The sequence below is a fragment of the Cervus canadensis genome, chromosome 21 (genome assembly GCF_019320065.1).
Source record: "Cervus canadensis isolate Bull #8, Minnesota chromosome 21, ASM1932006v1, whole genome shotgun sequence".
In the NCBI taxonomy this organism is placed as follows: domain Eukaryota; kingdom Metazoa; phylum Chordata; class Mammalia; order Artiodactyla; family Cervidae; genus Cervus; species Cervus canadensis.
Window position 1 is genome coordinate 24,918,034 of NC_057406.1, and position 15,331 is coordinate 24,933,364.

The 15,331-nt window shown below is 37.4% G+C and overlaps 1 protein-coding gene across 9 annotated transcripts in view; it reads right to left on the bottom strand.

The window, feature by feature from the left end:
• The window catches only part of EPS8 (epidermal growth factor receptor pathway substrate 8), a 202,753-nt gene that overhangs the window by 15,675 nt on the left and 171,747 nt on the right, over positions 1 to 15,331 (bottom strand). For all 9 annotated transcript variants that reach the window (XM_043441719.1, XM_043441713.1, XM_043441715.1 and 6 more), the window contains 3 exons: positions 12,248 to 12,381; positions 8,953 to 9,052; positions 7,324 to 7,467 (listed from right to left, as the gene is read on the bottom strand). In XM_043441719.1, coding sequence (XP_043297654.1) covers positions 7,324 to 7,467; positions 8,953 to 9,052; positions 12,248 to 12,381 — 378 coding nt within the window. The remainder of the gene's footprint in view (positions 1 to 7,323; positions 7,468 to 8,952; positions 9,053 to 12,247; positions 12,382 to 15,331) is intronic.

The window sequence follows — 15,331 nt, forward strand, 5'->3', positions numbered from 1 at the left end:
ATGATGGGTCATCTCGGTGTGGCCCTACTTCTCTACCATCATCAGTACTTCCTAACTCTTGCCTTTTATCTCCCGCAAATATATTTCAAGTTCCACTTAAAACAAAATATCTCTTGTGTTTTTTTCTCTTTCTCAGAAAGTCAGAGTTGCTAGATTCCATGGAACATGTTGGCTTCCCAGATGGTGGCAGCGGTAAAGAACCTGCCTGCCAATGCAGGAGAGTCAAGAGACTAGAGTTTGATTCCTGGGTCGGTAAGATCCCCTGGAGTAGGAAACGGCAACCCACTCCCGTATTCCTGCCTAGAAAATTCTGTGAGGAGACTGGCAGACTACAGTCCATGGGGCCACAAAGAGCTGGACATGTGACCGAGTGACTGAGCACACATGGAACATGCACTTTCTGTTGATAATTAAGTCCAGTGAGTCACTTTTCTGTAGCAACTAAAGCTAAGTAGAAATTCTCAAGGATTAAAGAAAGAGATTTGTCAATATGTTCTTGATTCATGCAAGATATTGCTTCAGAGGGGAAATTATGCAAGCAAGCTCAACAAAGCCATTAAAATTGAACTGTTCTTAAAAATGGATCTCCACATTTTTCCCCCTCTAAATTTAGTCTCTTTGGCATTCTACAGTGAAAACTAGGCACAGCTGGAACATTTGGAGGGTGTTAAGTCCAGAGATTGAATCCAAAAAATTACATCAAAAAAGAAGTGCCTTGAGGGAATAAACGTGGGTTACCTCTGACAGCTCGCCAAGTAATTGCTATTAGGAAAATGGAGCAAATCACGTCAAATGAGAAAATTTAACATAGGAGATGGAAAATAATATCAATTATACTTCACATCAAGTATCAGAGAGTGTGAGATAATTAGCTTTTGACAGTAAAATTACCTGCCCACTAATCAACCAGAGAAAGAGCCTGTAAATATATAATTAATTTCCACCACTATCTAGTCATATAAAACAAATTATATAGACTCACACTATAGTATAAACAGTGTGGAATATTTCAGTGACTATTTGTGTATCCAAGTATTGTGTTTTAAAATACTAAGATAAGGGTTCATCTTATAGTTCATGAAGAATACAATTACAGTTCATTACATGTAAGACTAATTCTTCTTATAAGTTGCTTTACAAAAGGAAATACATATATATCATGGTGTGTTTTTTAGCAAGTTGAACTTGAAAGCACTTAAACAAAATTTTATAATTTTGTACACATGCATGTTGGGCAGGAATTTATACATACATGGAAAGAGAGAAAGACAGTAGGTATTATTCAAATTACTGCAAGAAATATTTGGAAAAATTTTCATGCATGAAGCAGAATAAAAGTATCTAAGACTATCCACCATCCCAGTCTAAAGACCATGCCTCTACTTAATAGATAAATAGAGTGTTCCAAGATTAACTTCAAAAAAAATTTTAAGAACTGAATATTATTAGGAAGTTGGTCTGCTGGAATGAATATAAAGACAGCTTTAGTAAACTTTTCCTCTCTGTCCAGCAGTATCTGAATATCAGGATTGAGCCTGAAAAACAGAGCATTCATAAGAGGAGCTGAAATTAGTAGCACACTGGTTTAGTATTCACCTGGAGAAAACATCTCCACTTTTAATTTAGGGCTACTTAAACATGTATAGAATATAAAAGAATTTTATATCTAGACTGGATTCTCGAGATCATGAAACTTGGCCCCTTCCATTTCACAACTCAGCAAACTGGAGCACAGAAAAATAATATATGAGTAGCTCATGGTGCTCAGTATCAGAAAGACAAACAACCCAATAAAAAAAACGGGCAGAAGACATAAACAGACATGTCTCCAAAGAAGACATCAGCTCAGTCAGTTCAGTCGCTCAGTCGTGTCCGACTCTTTGCGACCCCATGAACTGCAGCACGCCAGGCCTCCCTGCACATCACCAACTCCCGGAGTTCACCCAAAGAAGACATACAGGCAAATAAATACATGAAAAGACACTCAACATCGCTTATCATTAGAGAAATGCCAATCAAAACTACCATGAGATATCACCTCACACCGATTAGAATGGCCATCGTTTAAAAAATCTACAAACAGTAAATGCTGGAGAGGATGTGGAGAGAGGGGAACCCTCTTGCTTTGTTGGTGGGACTGTAAATTGATACAGCCACTGTGGAGAATAATATGGCGATTCCTTCAAAAACTAGAAATAAAACTATCATGTGACCCAACAATCCCACTACTCGGCATATACCCTGAGGAGATGCTTTCTTTAAGGTCATACAGCTACTCAGGGGCAGAGCCAGGACTAGAATCCTCATCGACCAGGACCTAGACTGGAGCTGTTTCCATAATACAACATCTCTTGCTCTGCAACAGAGCAGACAGGAAAACTTTCTGTTGAACTTACTGGACTATAATGACAAGACATTCAAAATTACATGCATCTTGGTAGGGTAGCATATCTAAAATAATAATAAGCAGAGACTTAACAATTAATAATAAATAAGAGTTCTTCAGTCAAGCCTCTGAGGATACTGGAAATAATAGAAGGGCAGGGGTTGGTTTCAGACTTGGCATTCAACATGAAAACCTATGTCATGGAGATCAGACTTATGGACACGGGGATAGATGAGGAGAGGGTGACGTGTATGGACAGAGTAATGTGGAAACTTACATTACCATATGTAAAATAGAGAGCCAATGGGAATTTGCTGTATGTCTCACAGAATTCAAACAGGGGCTCTGTATCAACCTAGGGGGGTGGGATGGGGAGGGAAATGGGAGGGAGGTTCAAGAAAGAGGGGACATATGTATACCTATGGCTGATTCATGTTGAGGTTTGACAGAAAACAACAAAATTCTGTAAAGCAATTATCCTTCAGTTAAAAATAAATTTTAAAAATAGAGATATAATATACAGCATGATTTTAAAAAACCTATGTCGGCAAAAGGGTGATTCTGGTAGACAAACAGTCCAAGTGTGAGACGTCAGGAAGTCAAGTCAGCAGACCTAGAGGAAACTTGATGTGGCAAGTAGACGCCAGGAGGGCAGGAAGCATCCTGGAGGTCCATGTGTTGCCCAGCGAAAGTAAGCCAGAGGCCTGGAATGCTCGATGACAGTCTTTTCATCAAAAGGTAGGTCATTTATGTTCATTTCTCCATCATCTCTCAGGAACATTTACTTTTTTTCCCCAGTGGTTTCATCCAACCTTTTCTTTAATGTCCTTTATCTTTCATAAATTCTTTATTACCTCCCTTCCCTTTAATTTTAAAGCTTTGCTGAAGCCATGGGGGGAAACACTTTCGCTGGGAACAGCTGTCTTTATAGAGAGCTGTTAAAATTCACTCCAAATGTGAGGATCTTAAGCAGCCTGGACTCATGGGGACATCAGGTGGCAACTCAACAACTATTTCAGACTGGTGCCAGGTATGAGCATCCCTGCCAACAGCAGACAATCTCTATCCAAAAGTGTTGAACCACAGGCAATGGTTGTTCTTATGCCCCTCCTCTAGCAACCGCCACTAGTTATTGATTGCCCCAAAAATTTGTTTGGGCTTTTCAGGAGCATTATATAGAAAACCTGGACAAACGTTTGGGCCAGCCAATTATATATACTTATTTACAAGAAATGTAAACATATGAGAATAACAGTCCTAACACTGTGCCTTTTAAAATTCAGTGCCTTGTAGATGCTGCATGGGCTTCCCAGGTGACTCAGGGGTAAAGACTTCGCCTGCCAATGCAGGAGACTCAGATTTGATCCCTGAGTTAGGAAGACACCCTGGAGAAGGGAAAGGCTACCCACTCCAGTATTCTTGCCTGGAGAATTCCATGGACAGAGGAACCTGGTGGGCTACTGTCCATGAGGTTGCAGAGTGAGACATGACTGAGTGATGAACACTTTAAGCTTTCACAGTGAACACTCTATGTCTATGCAAAACAGGGTATCAATCTTTTGTAAGCACTAATTTCCCATGTCAGTCAAGTATATTAGAGCGTGGGTTATGATTCTAGAGTCCCAGGGCCCCATTCTGCTTCATGCAGCTGTGTAATTGTGGGCAAGTTTCTTCTATGTACTTAAATTTCCTGATACATAAAATGTGCCTACTTCACAAGGTTGATGTATAAATTAAATATCCTAGTATTTGTGAGGTCCTTAATGGACATGGCAGATAGCCTGAGCATCTTTCTGTGGTACAGAGATTTAGAATGTTTTCATAAGAAGTTTCTTTAAATTTCTGTAAAATTTTGGTATCATTGGATGGACGAGACAGGGAGAAAAGTTGTCAGTCACTTCTGAGCAGAGAGAGGGTCACTGCTCCTGATACACAAAGTAGGGGCAAAGCCAGGGGAGATGGCCTGGAGATTTGATTCTGGGCGGCAGGCTTTTATAGAGGATCTGCTCAGTGCTAGGATTTTTGTCTTTCTCTTCATCAAGTGTGAGATGCTGGCACTCAATAAACATTTGCAGGGTGAAAGAATGAAAGATGAATAAGACACAGAATCCACTTTTGATATGTCTGTAATCCAGTGGAGTTCTATCAGATTAGGGTGTTAGGATTACTGTAACCAGTAATATGGTGGTATCTTTATTTATTGTCATTCTAAAAACAGCTGCATAATTTTTATTTAGATACTTGAAAGTATCTGGTAACACTTATAGAGACAAAATAACTGGCAAATATTTCTCAGGCTGTTTTTCTTTTCTTTTTTACTCTATCTAGTCACTTTTCTCTGAGTGTGTTACAAGTTCTTTGAGAATAGGAATTCTTTCAGAGTCATATTTATGCCAGATAGCAGATTTTCAAGCTTGCTTATTAAAATTTTACAAGATTCCGGTGGTTTTGCTGGGATCAGACCAAAGTTTTCAGGGGGTGTTAAAAAAAAAATAGATTGCTTTTAATACCTTTTAAAAGTGGTGCTTCCAAGCTAAGCGCACACACACACACAGCTTCTATCCACATTTCTATGTACTTTGCCACATTCAGAGCTATATCCAGAAAATTTCAACAGTCAGATAGTGTTGAAAAATTTAAAAGGAAAACAGCCCAAACAAGCAATCCCTACAAGTTTCTATTTACATAAAGTAGCCAAGCAAACTCCTGAAACCCATGAGCACTTAAAAAATTTCTTGGTTTTGCCAAAGTTGACAAAAAAATATCAGCTGAGGCTCTGTTCAAGGAAGGAGAAATAGATTTTATGTTCTCAGAAAGTACTCTACCTATGATATGTATTAATAGTTTGGGTTCAGGTTTAGACAGAAGCAACCTTTAAACAGAAAGTCAACTTATGGCCCAAGCCAGGAATCTGAACTGAAGAAAAAGACAAGACTGAACAGTAAACAGGGAAGGGTAAGAGAGGTTAAACTCCCCAGGAAATCTCAAGTGGGCAAAAATACTTAGAATTCATGTTTGTGTTTGCAAGTTTCAGGTGTCTTATTTTACGGGAGTTTGCCGTTCCTAGCAACAAATCACACAAATAAAAACACATTTGGCAAAGTGTTTCTAACATTTTAGATATAAAATCTGGGCTTCTGTTCACATACAGCAACTCAGGATATCCTTTGTGAATAGTGCTTCTTGTTGTTTACCATGAGTTAAATATTAAAAACAGTGCTTATAACATGTACACACTGCTATATTCAAAGTGGATAACCAACAAGGGCCTCCTGTATAGCACAGGGAACTCTGTTCAATGTTATGTGGCAGGCTGGATGGGAGAGGAGCTTGGGAGAGAATGGACGCATGTATACGTATGGCTGTCTACCTGAAACTATCCCAACATTGTTAATCAGCTCTACCCCAAGACAAACAAAACAGTTTAAAAAACAAAAACAGCTGCTACAGCTCAAAGGGTATACACTCCATCACTGGTTTAGGCATACACTCTAACACTGTTTAAGGCATTCAGTCAAAACCTCTATAGGAAAGAACACAAAGAATTGATATTTACAAACCAAATAGAAGCCTGATTTTGGTCAGATAATCACATCACAAAATCAGAAAAGTAAGAACTTAGGAAAGAAAAAAGTATTAAGACTCGATTAGAAAATTCACTTCATGGGAAACAGAGTAGACCATACCTTGAATAACTCAAACTCCTTCTTTGGCATCAAGAGCTAATGACAAATGATGAACATAAAATAAGTACATGATACATAAGCACAGCAGGCCAGCCCAAACATAAGCACAGCAAACAGGATTCCCACTGCCATCACTTTAAGTTATCAAGATACATAAATTGTACATCAATTCTTTATTTTAAATGTTTGCTTGATTCTGGAATTCCAGTAAGGTCAAATGTCTCTCCAGATAACTGTGGGATGCGTACTGGGCTTGAATGTTGTGTGAAGCCAGAAGTCCTCACAGATTGATGGTAACAGCACATGACCATAGTTCTAGGCTTGGACAACCTGTGTTTTACTAAGCCTAGGCATGGAATTTTACTATTTCACTGCATATTCTACATAGTTTCAGCTTCCACTCAAATCTTTGACACTATTATGCAGTCAGATGTGACCTTTTGCTCAAGATTCTGAAAATGAAAAGAATTTTCCCGGGGCCATGGGAAGGTAGTCACCGCGGGTTCAAAGGCTAAGCGTGGGACAGTCGGTCCATTCCATCTCTGCTGACAGGTCTGACTCTAGAGATCAGGTCACGGATTTCAAAGCACACGGTGCTGGCCCAAGTCTCACATGATTACCAAATGTGAAGAAAGATAATGGCGCTAAAAATTGGGTGGAGGGTCTGCCATGTGAAGGTAGTTTTTTAAAAGGGATTAGGATGCGATAGTTGGAAAGTTGAAAGCAAACAGACTATAATCAGTCTATTCAGAGGATGAGGGCAAAGTCTGGGGAAAATGAGCTGGTAGACACTCCAACCACTGTCTCAGTGTCATCCTCTATCAGGACCCTTGGACAGGGGGGCTCTGGGGAAGAGTGAAGAGGCAGAAATACTACTGGGTTGGCCAAAAAGTTTGCTCGAGTTTTTCTGTAACATCTTAAGGAAAAACCCGAATGAACCTTTTGGGCAAACCAATATTTCTCCAAATGTCAAAAATATTATATGGTAGAAAAACACAGTATTCAGAGAAAACAGTCACTGAGATAAAGACCTTAAGCAATTGTCTGAAGAAGTAAATCAGAAAATATATGTACAATTCTTCCTTACGTCCCTAGCCACTGTCCCAGCTACCTAGGGAAAAGAAAGGTATAAATTATACAATCAATGAAGTCTCAAAATGACTAGTACATAAAAAGTATTTAAGTTCTGTTGAGGGGCAATGAATCTAAAAATTTGAAAAAGTTAAATTTTTGCTCAAAAATCGTCATTACCTGTATGGTATGCATGTAAGGTGGATCAGCACGTCCTAATCCAGACTCTGGAGGTCTCACGATATCCAAAATGTTATTTGGCACAAATCCAGAGTCTCCACTTGCATTTCGAACTTTCCACCATTGCTTCCTATCGTCAAGGATCTGTCATCATGCAAGAAAATAAAGATGTCATTTCTGTACCAAACTAATCTATGAAGGAAGTTCAATCTTTATTCTTAGACTTCTAATACACTGACTCAACCCCAACATACTGTGGGTTAAGTGATTCTCAGGAATTACACTAAGAATTACAATGACTAATATAGAACAGGTATGGTACCATTCCACCCCCAGGTCCATATTACTTCCCAAGAATGTTTAACTATTTGTGGTATCAGAAGTGTTTAAGACGAGTCACTTGGAAAAGGTCTATTGTTTCCACCATTAGAACAGACAGGAAATATATCAAAAACATTTTTTTTACAGTAACTATTATGACCTGGCCACATTATATATTTAAAAAGATGACGTCTCAATTATAACTAAAGAAAGGGATTTTGGTCATGGTGGATTATTCCCAAAACCATTAGCACACTCACTGCTGGGAACATGTGTGCAAGGGTACTAAAATAGGAAGGAGGAAATGTTTTCTCTTATTAAAATAAGATGGTGTCCCACTACTGGGCATATACCCTGAGAAAACCATAATTCAAAAAGATGCATGCAACCCAGTGTTCATTGCAGCAGCATTAACAATATAGCCAGGATACAGAAGCAACCTAAATGTCCATTGAGAGATGAATGGATAAAGAATATGTGGTACATATATACAATAGGATATTACTTGGCCATAAGGAGGAAGGAAATTGGGTCATTTATAATGATGCAGATGAATTTAGGGTCTGTCAAACAGTGAAATAAGTCAGAAAGACAAAAAATATCATATATTAATGCATATATATATGGAATCTAGAAGGATGACACTAATGAACTTATTTGCAGGGCAGGAATGGAGATGCAGATGTAGAGAATGGGCATGTGGACACAGTGTGGAAGGGGAGGGTAGGACAAACTGAGGGAGCAGCATTGACATATACACCATCATGCGTAAAACAGATAACCAGGGGGAAGCTCACACACACCGGGAGTTCAGCCTGGTGCTCGTGATGACCTAGCGGGGTCGGATGGGGCGGTAGGCGGTAGGCTTAAGAGGGAGGAGACATATACACACACACACATATAGCTGATTCACATATAGCTGACTCACTTTGTTGTACAACAGAAACTAACACTGTAAAGCAATTACATTCCAATTAAAACAAAAGCAAAAATTATGGTGCATCTACATCTGAAGTGATAATCAGCCTTGATTCCAGAAAAAATAAAGGCCAGAAGAGGGAAGAGGCCAAAGTAAGCCAAGAAATCCAACCACATTCCCCACAAAACAAACACAAAAGAGACAAATCAGATATCCCTTCCTAAGCAGACACAGGTATCTATAATATGCTGTATCCTTGGAAAGGTAAAAGACACCAAAGAATAATTTCTTGACCTCAGCATTTCTTTGAGGAAGGTTTAGATATACACCAGAAAAGGAAAACAATAAGTTTACTTCATTAAGAGTATAAAAAGGTAAAATTCTATTACCTCTAAGATATCATCCTTTTGAACAGAGAGCTCACTGTTGTTCCTTGCCACAAAGTCATACTTGGATTTGGCATATTTCTTGGGTTGTAGATCATAGTTTCTACAAAAAGAAAGAAAAAACACGATTACCCCGCTAGCTTTTCCTAAGAAAAACAGAAGTAAAATGCTAAGGCAAGCCAATTTCTACCAGAAACCATTTGGACAAGTTATTTAGATAGTAGTTATTTTATTATACCTTCTAGAATACAAGAACTAAAAGAAACTTTGGCGATTTTACCATTAAAATGAACAAACTACGGCCAGGGTAAAAAAAATAATGCAAAATCACAAAGCTAGTTAGTGCAAAGCCAAATCTAGAATGCAAATCTTTGAATTCTTTGCCCATTAAATCCAATATCCAAAATACTGGATATTGTTTTGTAAACCAGCATTTCTACCATGAAAGGGCCAGGATAATGATCAATGTTACCATGTGTCATAAAATTAAAAGAGACTGATGATAATTTCCAATTGTGGTAATTTAAATTATATGTTGATTTCACTGATTCAAGCAATGACTTCAATTCATTAACCAAATAACTATGAAAACATTATGACTAGGTGATAACTTTTAGGAAATCTTTGTCTGGTTATCTAAATTGCAAAGGAAGGTATGGATTAAGTACAAGACAAATAGCATTACTTAATTTGTTAATTAATTTACTATAAACTTATTATAAGAGTAAGAATAGGTATATTTTAAAAAAAACTTTATTTTGTATTGGGGTACAGCCAATTGACAATGTTATATAAAGAACATAAACAACGTTATATAAATAGTTTTAGGTGAACAGCAAATGGATTCAAGACATAAATATACATGTATCCATTCTCCCTCAAACTCCTCTCCCATCCATCCAGGCTGCCACATAGCATTGAGCTGAGTTCCACGTGCTATACAGTAGGTTCCTGTTGGTTATCTGTTTTAAATATAGCAGTGCATACATGTCCATCCCAAACTCCCCAACTATCAAGAACATGAAAACCAAACACGTCCTTTAATCATTAAATGACAATTAACAGATTTAACAATGTACTTTTAAAATGCTTTTATATAATAAAATCAGACATATAAACAATATACTAATATTTTCATTGCAATAATGAAATAATAATTTTATTTAAAATTAATTTTACTCCCTAATCTTCTCCTCTATTTACATTCCCACGTTTCCTCATATATCTCTGTAAGAGAAAAAGCATGAAGGAACTAAAGATGCTTGGTCATTCTTCCCCTGGGAAGTGGCCATTCAACTTGTTGCCCGCCTAGATCATCTAGAATACTGAGTCACAGTGGGGCGTGCAGGACAGTCTTTGCTATTTTGTACGTCTTAGAAGTAACTGCCAGCATGCACTTACAAAGTGCTTTAGAATTTACATCTTCGTGGTTTATAGTTTCTTGCCCTCTATAGATTAAACATGGGTAAGACACCGACCATAGTCATCAATCTGAAAATCACACTTGGCAAATTTTTAGATGTACCAATGCTTCTTAAGAGATCTAGAATGTATCAAAAGGTATGGTCTCTGTTTCTGACATGGAGTAATAGATACACACCTGATATAGAGTCTGCATATAGAAATACACACCTGACATAGAGCAGACACAGAGAAGGTAATGATATGAGACTTCTAAAAAAAGCCATGAATTGCTTTTGAATAGCAGCAAACTACAATCCCTCAAAGGTGAGGGCTCTAAATTCAAAAAGTGCTTTCCCTAAATGACACTATAATTTCACTGAAGAGTGAAGATACTTCATATGGTATTTACTGCATTTCTGGCATGTAGTAAGAGTTTAAGATTAATAATAATTTAAAAAAAAAACCCAAACCTCTGTATTACATTTCAAACCAAAAAACTTTCAAATAGTTTTTGCAAGAATGATGACAAATTTTCTTAGCAACATCAAAGATCCAGGTGTCTATTAACTATTCAGCTTCTGTTATAATACGCCCAGCTGAGAGACTGGACCCCTGAAGATAATTGAAATATTCAATTTACTCCTTTAAAAAATTCTTTCTCTGGCTAAATATTGACAGTCTTAAGGTCTCTATACTTGAATATCCCTTCATGGAATTTCCTTCACTAATCTGAAATAATAGAATAATGACAGCTAAGACAGAGGAAAAAAAAAAAGGAAAAACAAAATACTAGGCTGAGGAACAAGTTACTCAAGAAGAATTTCAATGAAATAATTTTTAAACTTCAAAACTGATTTTCACCTGTATCTACTAAAAATTGAATCTATAATTAAAACTTCTTTCATATGTTGACATTTTCAAAATGTATTACTCATTGCTGACTTTTCTTTGTACTCAATTTAATATGTTACTAGTGCCCTTAGAATAATAACTGTATAATTTCCACATCTCATTTTACTCAAGTGTTACCTCTGTTATCACTCCTGACAAAAAAAAATTTTTAAACCCCACCTTCTCTAGATTCTATTAAGGAAAAATATATACTGAAATTAAGAGTGTCTAACACTCATAGTAAGAGATGCTTTGAGATAGGAAAGTACTGGGGCCAGCTCTCTACCCCACTTCATCTGAATGATCATTCTCCTATACCTTTGTTATCAACATTTCACCTTTTCCTTTCTCTTATGTATATGGGTCATCTCCATATAAACCTCACATGCAGTTTACATTGGAAACAAGATTGAAAAAGTGAACCTATTTCAATTTAATTTGTTTCTTTCCCATCTTAATTCTCCATTTTTGCCTATACTGATTTTTTTGAGAGAGGAAATATGGGAAAATAAATGAAATATGAAACTGAAAAGTAAAAATGAAATACAGAATGAAATGGTAAATAAGGCATTGATTCTATTTAAATATTCAGTTTATATTTAGTTTAAATACTTCTATCTAAAGGACGGTTTGTTTGTTTTTGCTGGGAGAGATAAAGATAGAAATTATTTCCTTTAAAAGTTACAGAGCTGGAAAGAGTCTTAGAGACCATCTGGTATACACTAGAGAGTTTCAAAACAACTCTTCTTAATTCACAGATTCTGTCAGAAGCATCTTTTAAAACATGGAAAGTCATCCAATGGCATTTGCGCTGTTAGAATTATAGACTGGAGACCTTGCTCACCAAAGCCAGCTCTACAAAGGAACAGCTGAAACTTTAACAGATAACTACTAGATGGGAAGTTTAAAGAAGTAGTGAACAATGCAGACACTGGCACCTCTATCTGCGTCAAACCAGAGATAATCATCTACAGCTCTCCAAATGAGGCCCATGAAAAGTTACCTATCTACGTGGCGAAGAGGAGTTGACTTAAAAGCAACAGCAGCCTCCCCTTGGTCCGAATGGGGCCCTCTTCCATAAATGTTACCGAATGCCGTGTACCCATCAGCTGAAGGATACTCTGATGCACTGGAGTGCTGAAAGACAAAGCCGGGAAGATTAAAAAATCACAAAAACTATTTGAATGAGCACTGGCATCAGTTAACAAGAACCATCTACACTGTGATCAGTTTCATTTTCAAGTGATTGACCATTACATGTTAATGTATTATGAAACGGGAGGGTGATACATTTTTGGCAAAAACCTACCTATAATAAAAAAAGGTAATCAGTGTAAAGACTAAATCTTAATTCCGGAAATAACCAGGTATAAAAACAAGAAATTCTTTCCTGTGTGTGCGTGGCTCAGTAGTGTCTGACTCTTTGTGACCCCATGGACTGTAGCCTGCCAGGCTCCTCTGCCCACGGAATTTTCCAGGCAAGAATACTGGAGTGGGTTGCCATTTCTTATTCCAGGGGATCTTCCCCACCTAGGGATCAAATCCACATCTCTGTATCTCCTGCATTGGCAGGAGGATTCTTTACCACTGAGCCACCTGGGAAGACTTCTTTACTCTGAAATTTCAATAATAGGTGATTTTGGTATTAGGCAGACTTTAACAGCTTGTATAAAATAAAACTGGTTGAAAACCAACAATAATAAAACTCTTAATCTTTGCTTCATATGTTTAAGAAACACACCTTTAACACTCTACCAAAGGAAATACTACTGCAAGAAAATCATCTGAACTCTACACATTAAAAGTATACTACTCTCTATTCTTGTTTTTAAATGTACATGGACACTATGTTTTTTTTTAAAATGGCACCACTACTATCAGATTTACTGTTAACAGAAAAACATTGATCTTGACAGCCAATAGTACAGGATAAGAAAATGCTGAAGTCATTTCCTTTTGCATTAACACAATGCGGACATGAGCCTACTGGGCTACTAAAAGGGAGAACCATTGCATATGGGTGCCATTAAGCAGCACAGCTTTAAAGATATGTGCCCCTCACAAAAGCAAACAAAAAAGCTCATCTAAGGATACTTGTACTGTTTCCTTATATAAAATGAACTGTGATAGTTATTCCCAGGTGGCACTAGTGGTAAAGAACCTGCCCGCCCACCTGCAGCCTATAGTCCATAGGGTCTCAAAGAGACAGACATGACCGAAGTGACTCAGCACACATGCATGCACACGGGAACTGCACAACAGAACCTAAAGCATCAGAACTCCTTGGCTATTTTAATTGTTTGTGGGTTCACTGGGACAAAATATTTGAAACTGGGAATGTTTCCAAAAAGTTTTGAATGCATCTTTACTATAGTTAATTCTAGTGACTAAGTTGGTAGGCATAGGGCTAAGTTCATCCACCGACAGATGAGGTGAAGATGTCTCCAATGGACTACTGCTGATGTCAAAATGCCCATTTCATGTAACTCCTGTGGAATATTTATCAGGATGTTTCACTTAACATACAAATACAGATAAACAATTTTTACCATTTGAATACCGTAGCTTAAACCATCAGCAGAGTGAAAAGGCAATTTATGAGATGGGACAAATCATGTATCTGATCATGTATCTGAGAAAGGGTTAATATCCAAAATATATAAAGAACTTAACTCAGTAGCAAAAAGCAAATAATCCAATTAGGAAATGGGCAGAGGAACTGGATAGACATTTCTCCAAAGACATACAAATGGTCAACACGTATATTATGTAAAGGTGTTCAACATCACTAATCATCCTGGAAAAGGAAATCAAAACCACACTGAGATATCATGTCACACCTGATAACAGCTATTGTCAAAAAGGCAAGGGATAACAAGCATTGGTAAGGATGTGGAGAAACGGGAACCCTTGTGCACTGTTAGTGGGAATGAAAACTGGTACAGCCAGTAAGGAAAACAGTTATGAAAGTTTCTCAAAAAACTGAAATAGAACTTTCATATGATTCAGCAGTCCCACTACTGAGTATAATCTTGAAGAAGATGAAATTAGGAATTCAAAGAGAATTCTGAACCTCAAAATTCACTGCAGCATTATTCATAATAACCAAGATATGGAAAGAACCTATGAGTCCATTACAGATGAGTAGATAAGGAACATGTGGTATGTGTGAATATACAATGGACTATTATTTGGTCATGTAAAGGAAGAATCCTGCCATTTGTGACAACATGGATAAACCTTGAAGACATTATGCTAAATGAAATAAGCCAGGCAGAGAAAGACAAACACCACTTGATATATGTGGTGTGTAAAAAAGAAAAAAATCAAATTCATAGAAACAGAGAATAAAAAAAGTGGTTGCCAGGGTTGGGGGATGGGAGAAATAGGGAGAGGTGGGTAAAAGGGTACAGACCTTCAGCCATAAATAAATAAGGTCTGAAGATCTAATGTAAAACGTGGGGACTACAATCGATAACATTGTATTATATAATTAAAACTTGCTAAGAGTAGAACAGAAATGTTCTCCACAACAGATAAATATGTGAGGTGACGGGTGTGTTAACTAAATAGATGGAGGGCAGGGAATCCTTTCACATTGTATACCTACATCAAATCACAATGATATAGACTTTAAAAAGCTCGTATTTTTATTTGTCAATACACTTCTACGAAACTGTAAGTAAAAAATAAAATAAAGAACAAATGGCTTAATTTAATTCAGTTTATCATTTCCGTAGGAGCGAGCACTGGCCGTAGATGATCAGGCCATTTTTATTAAACGCTATTATAAAGGGGAGAGTTGAAGAAACAAGAACCACCCATCCCTTCTGCCTGGCTCTGAGCATGACAGTGTGGTCAGACAGTGTGAAATCACTGGTTTTGAGAAGAACTGGGAATATTAGCAGGGAGGAGAGAAATGATGACAAGTCACTAACTGTGATGACTACACAACGCAGATCAGGCGGCTGCTGGTTTTGAGGAAGGAAAGAAGCTGAGTATCACCACCCATGTTTGCCACTCCTCATCACCTAGGCCTTTCAATTCAAAACAAAATCACCAGATCCTGAATCACCCAAGTCTTGTC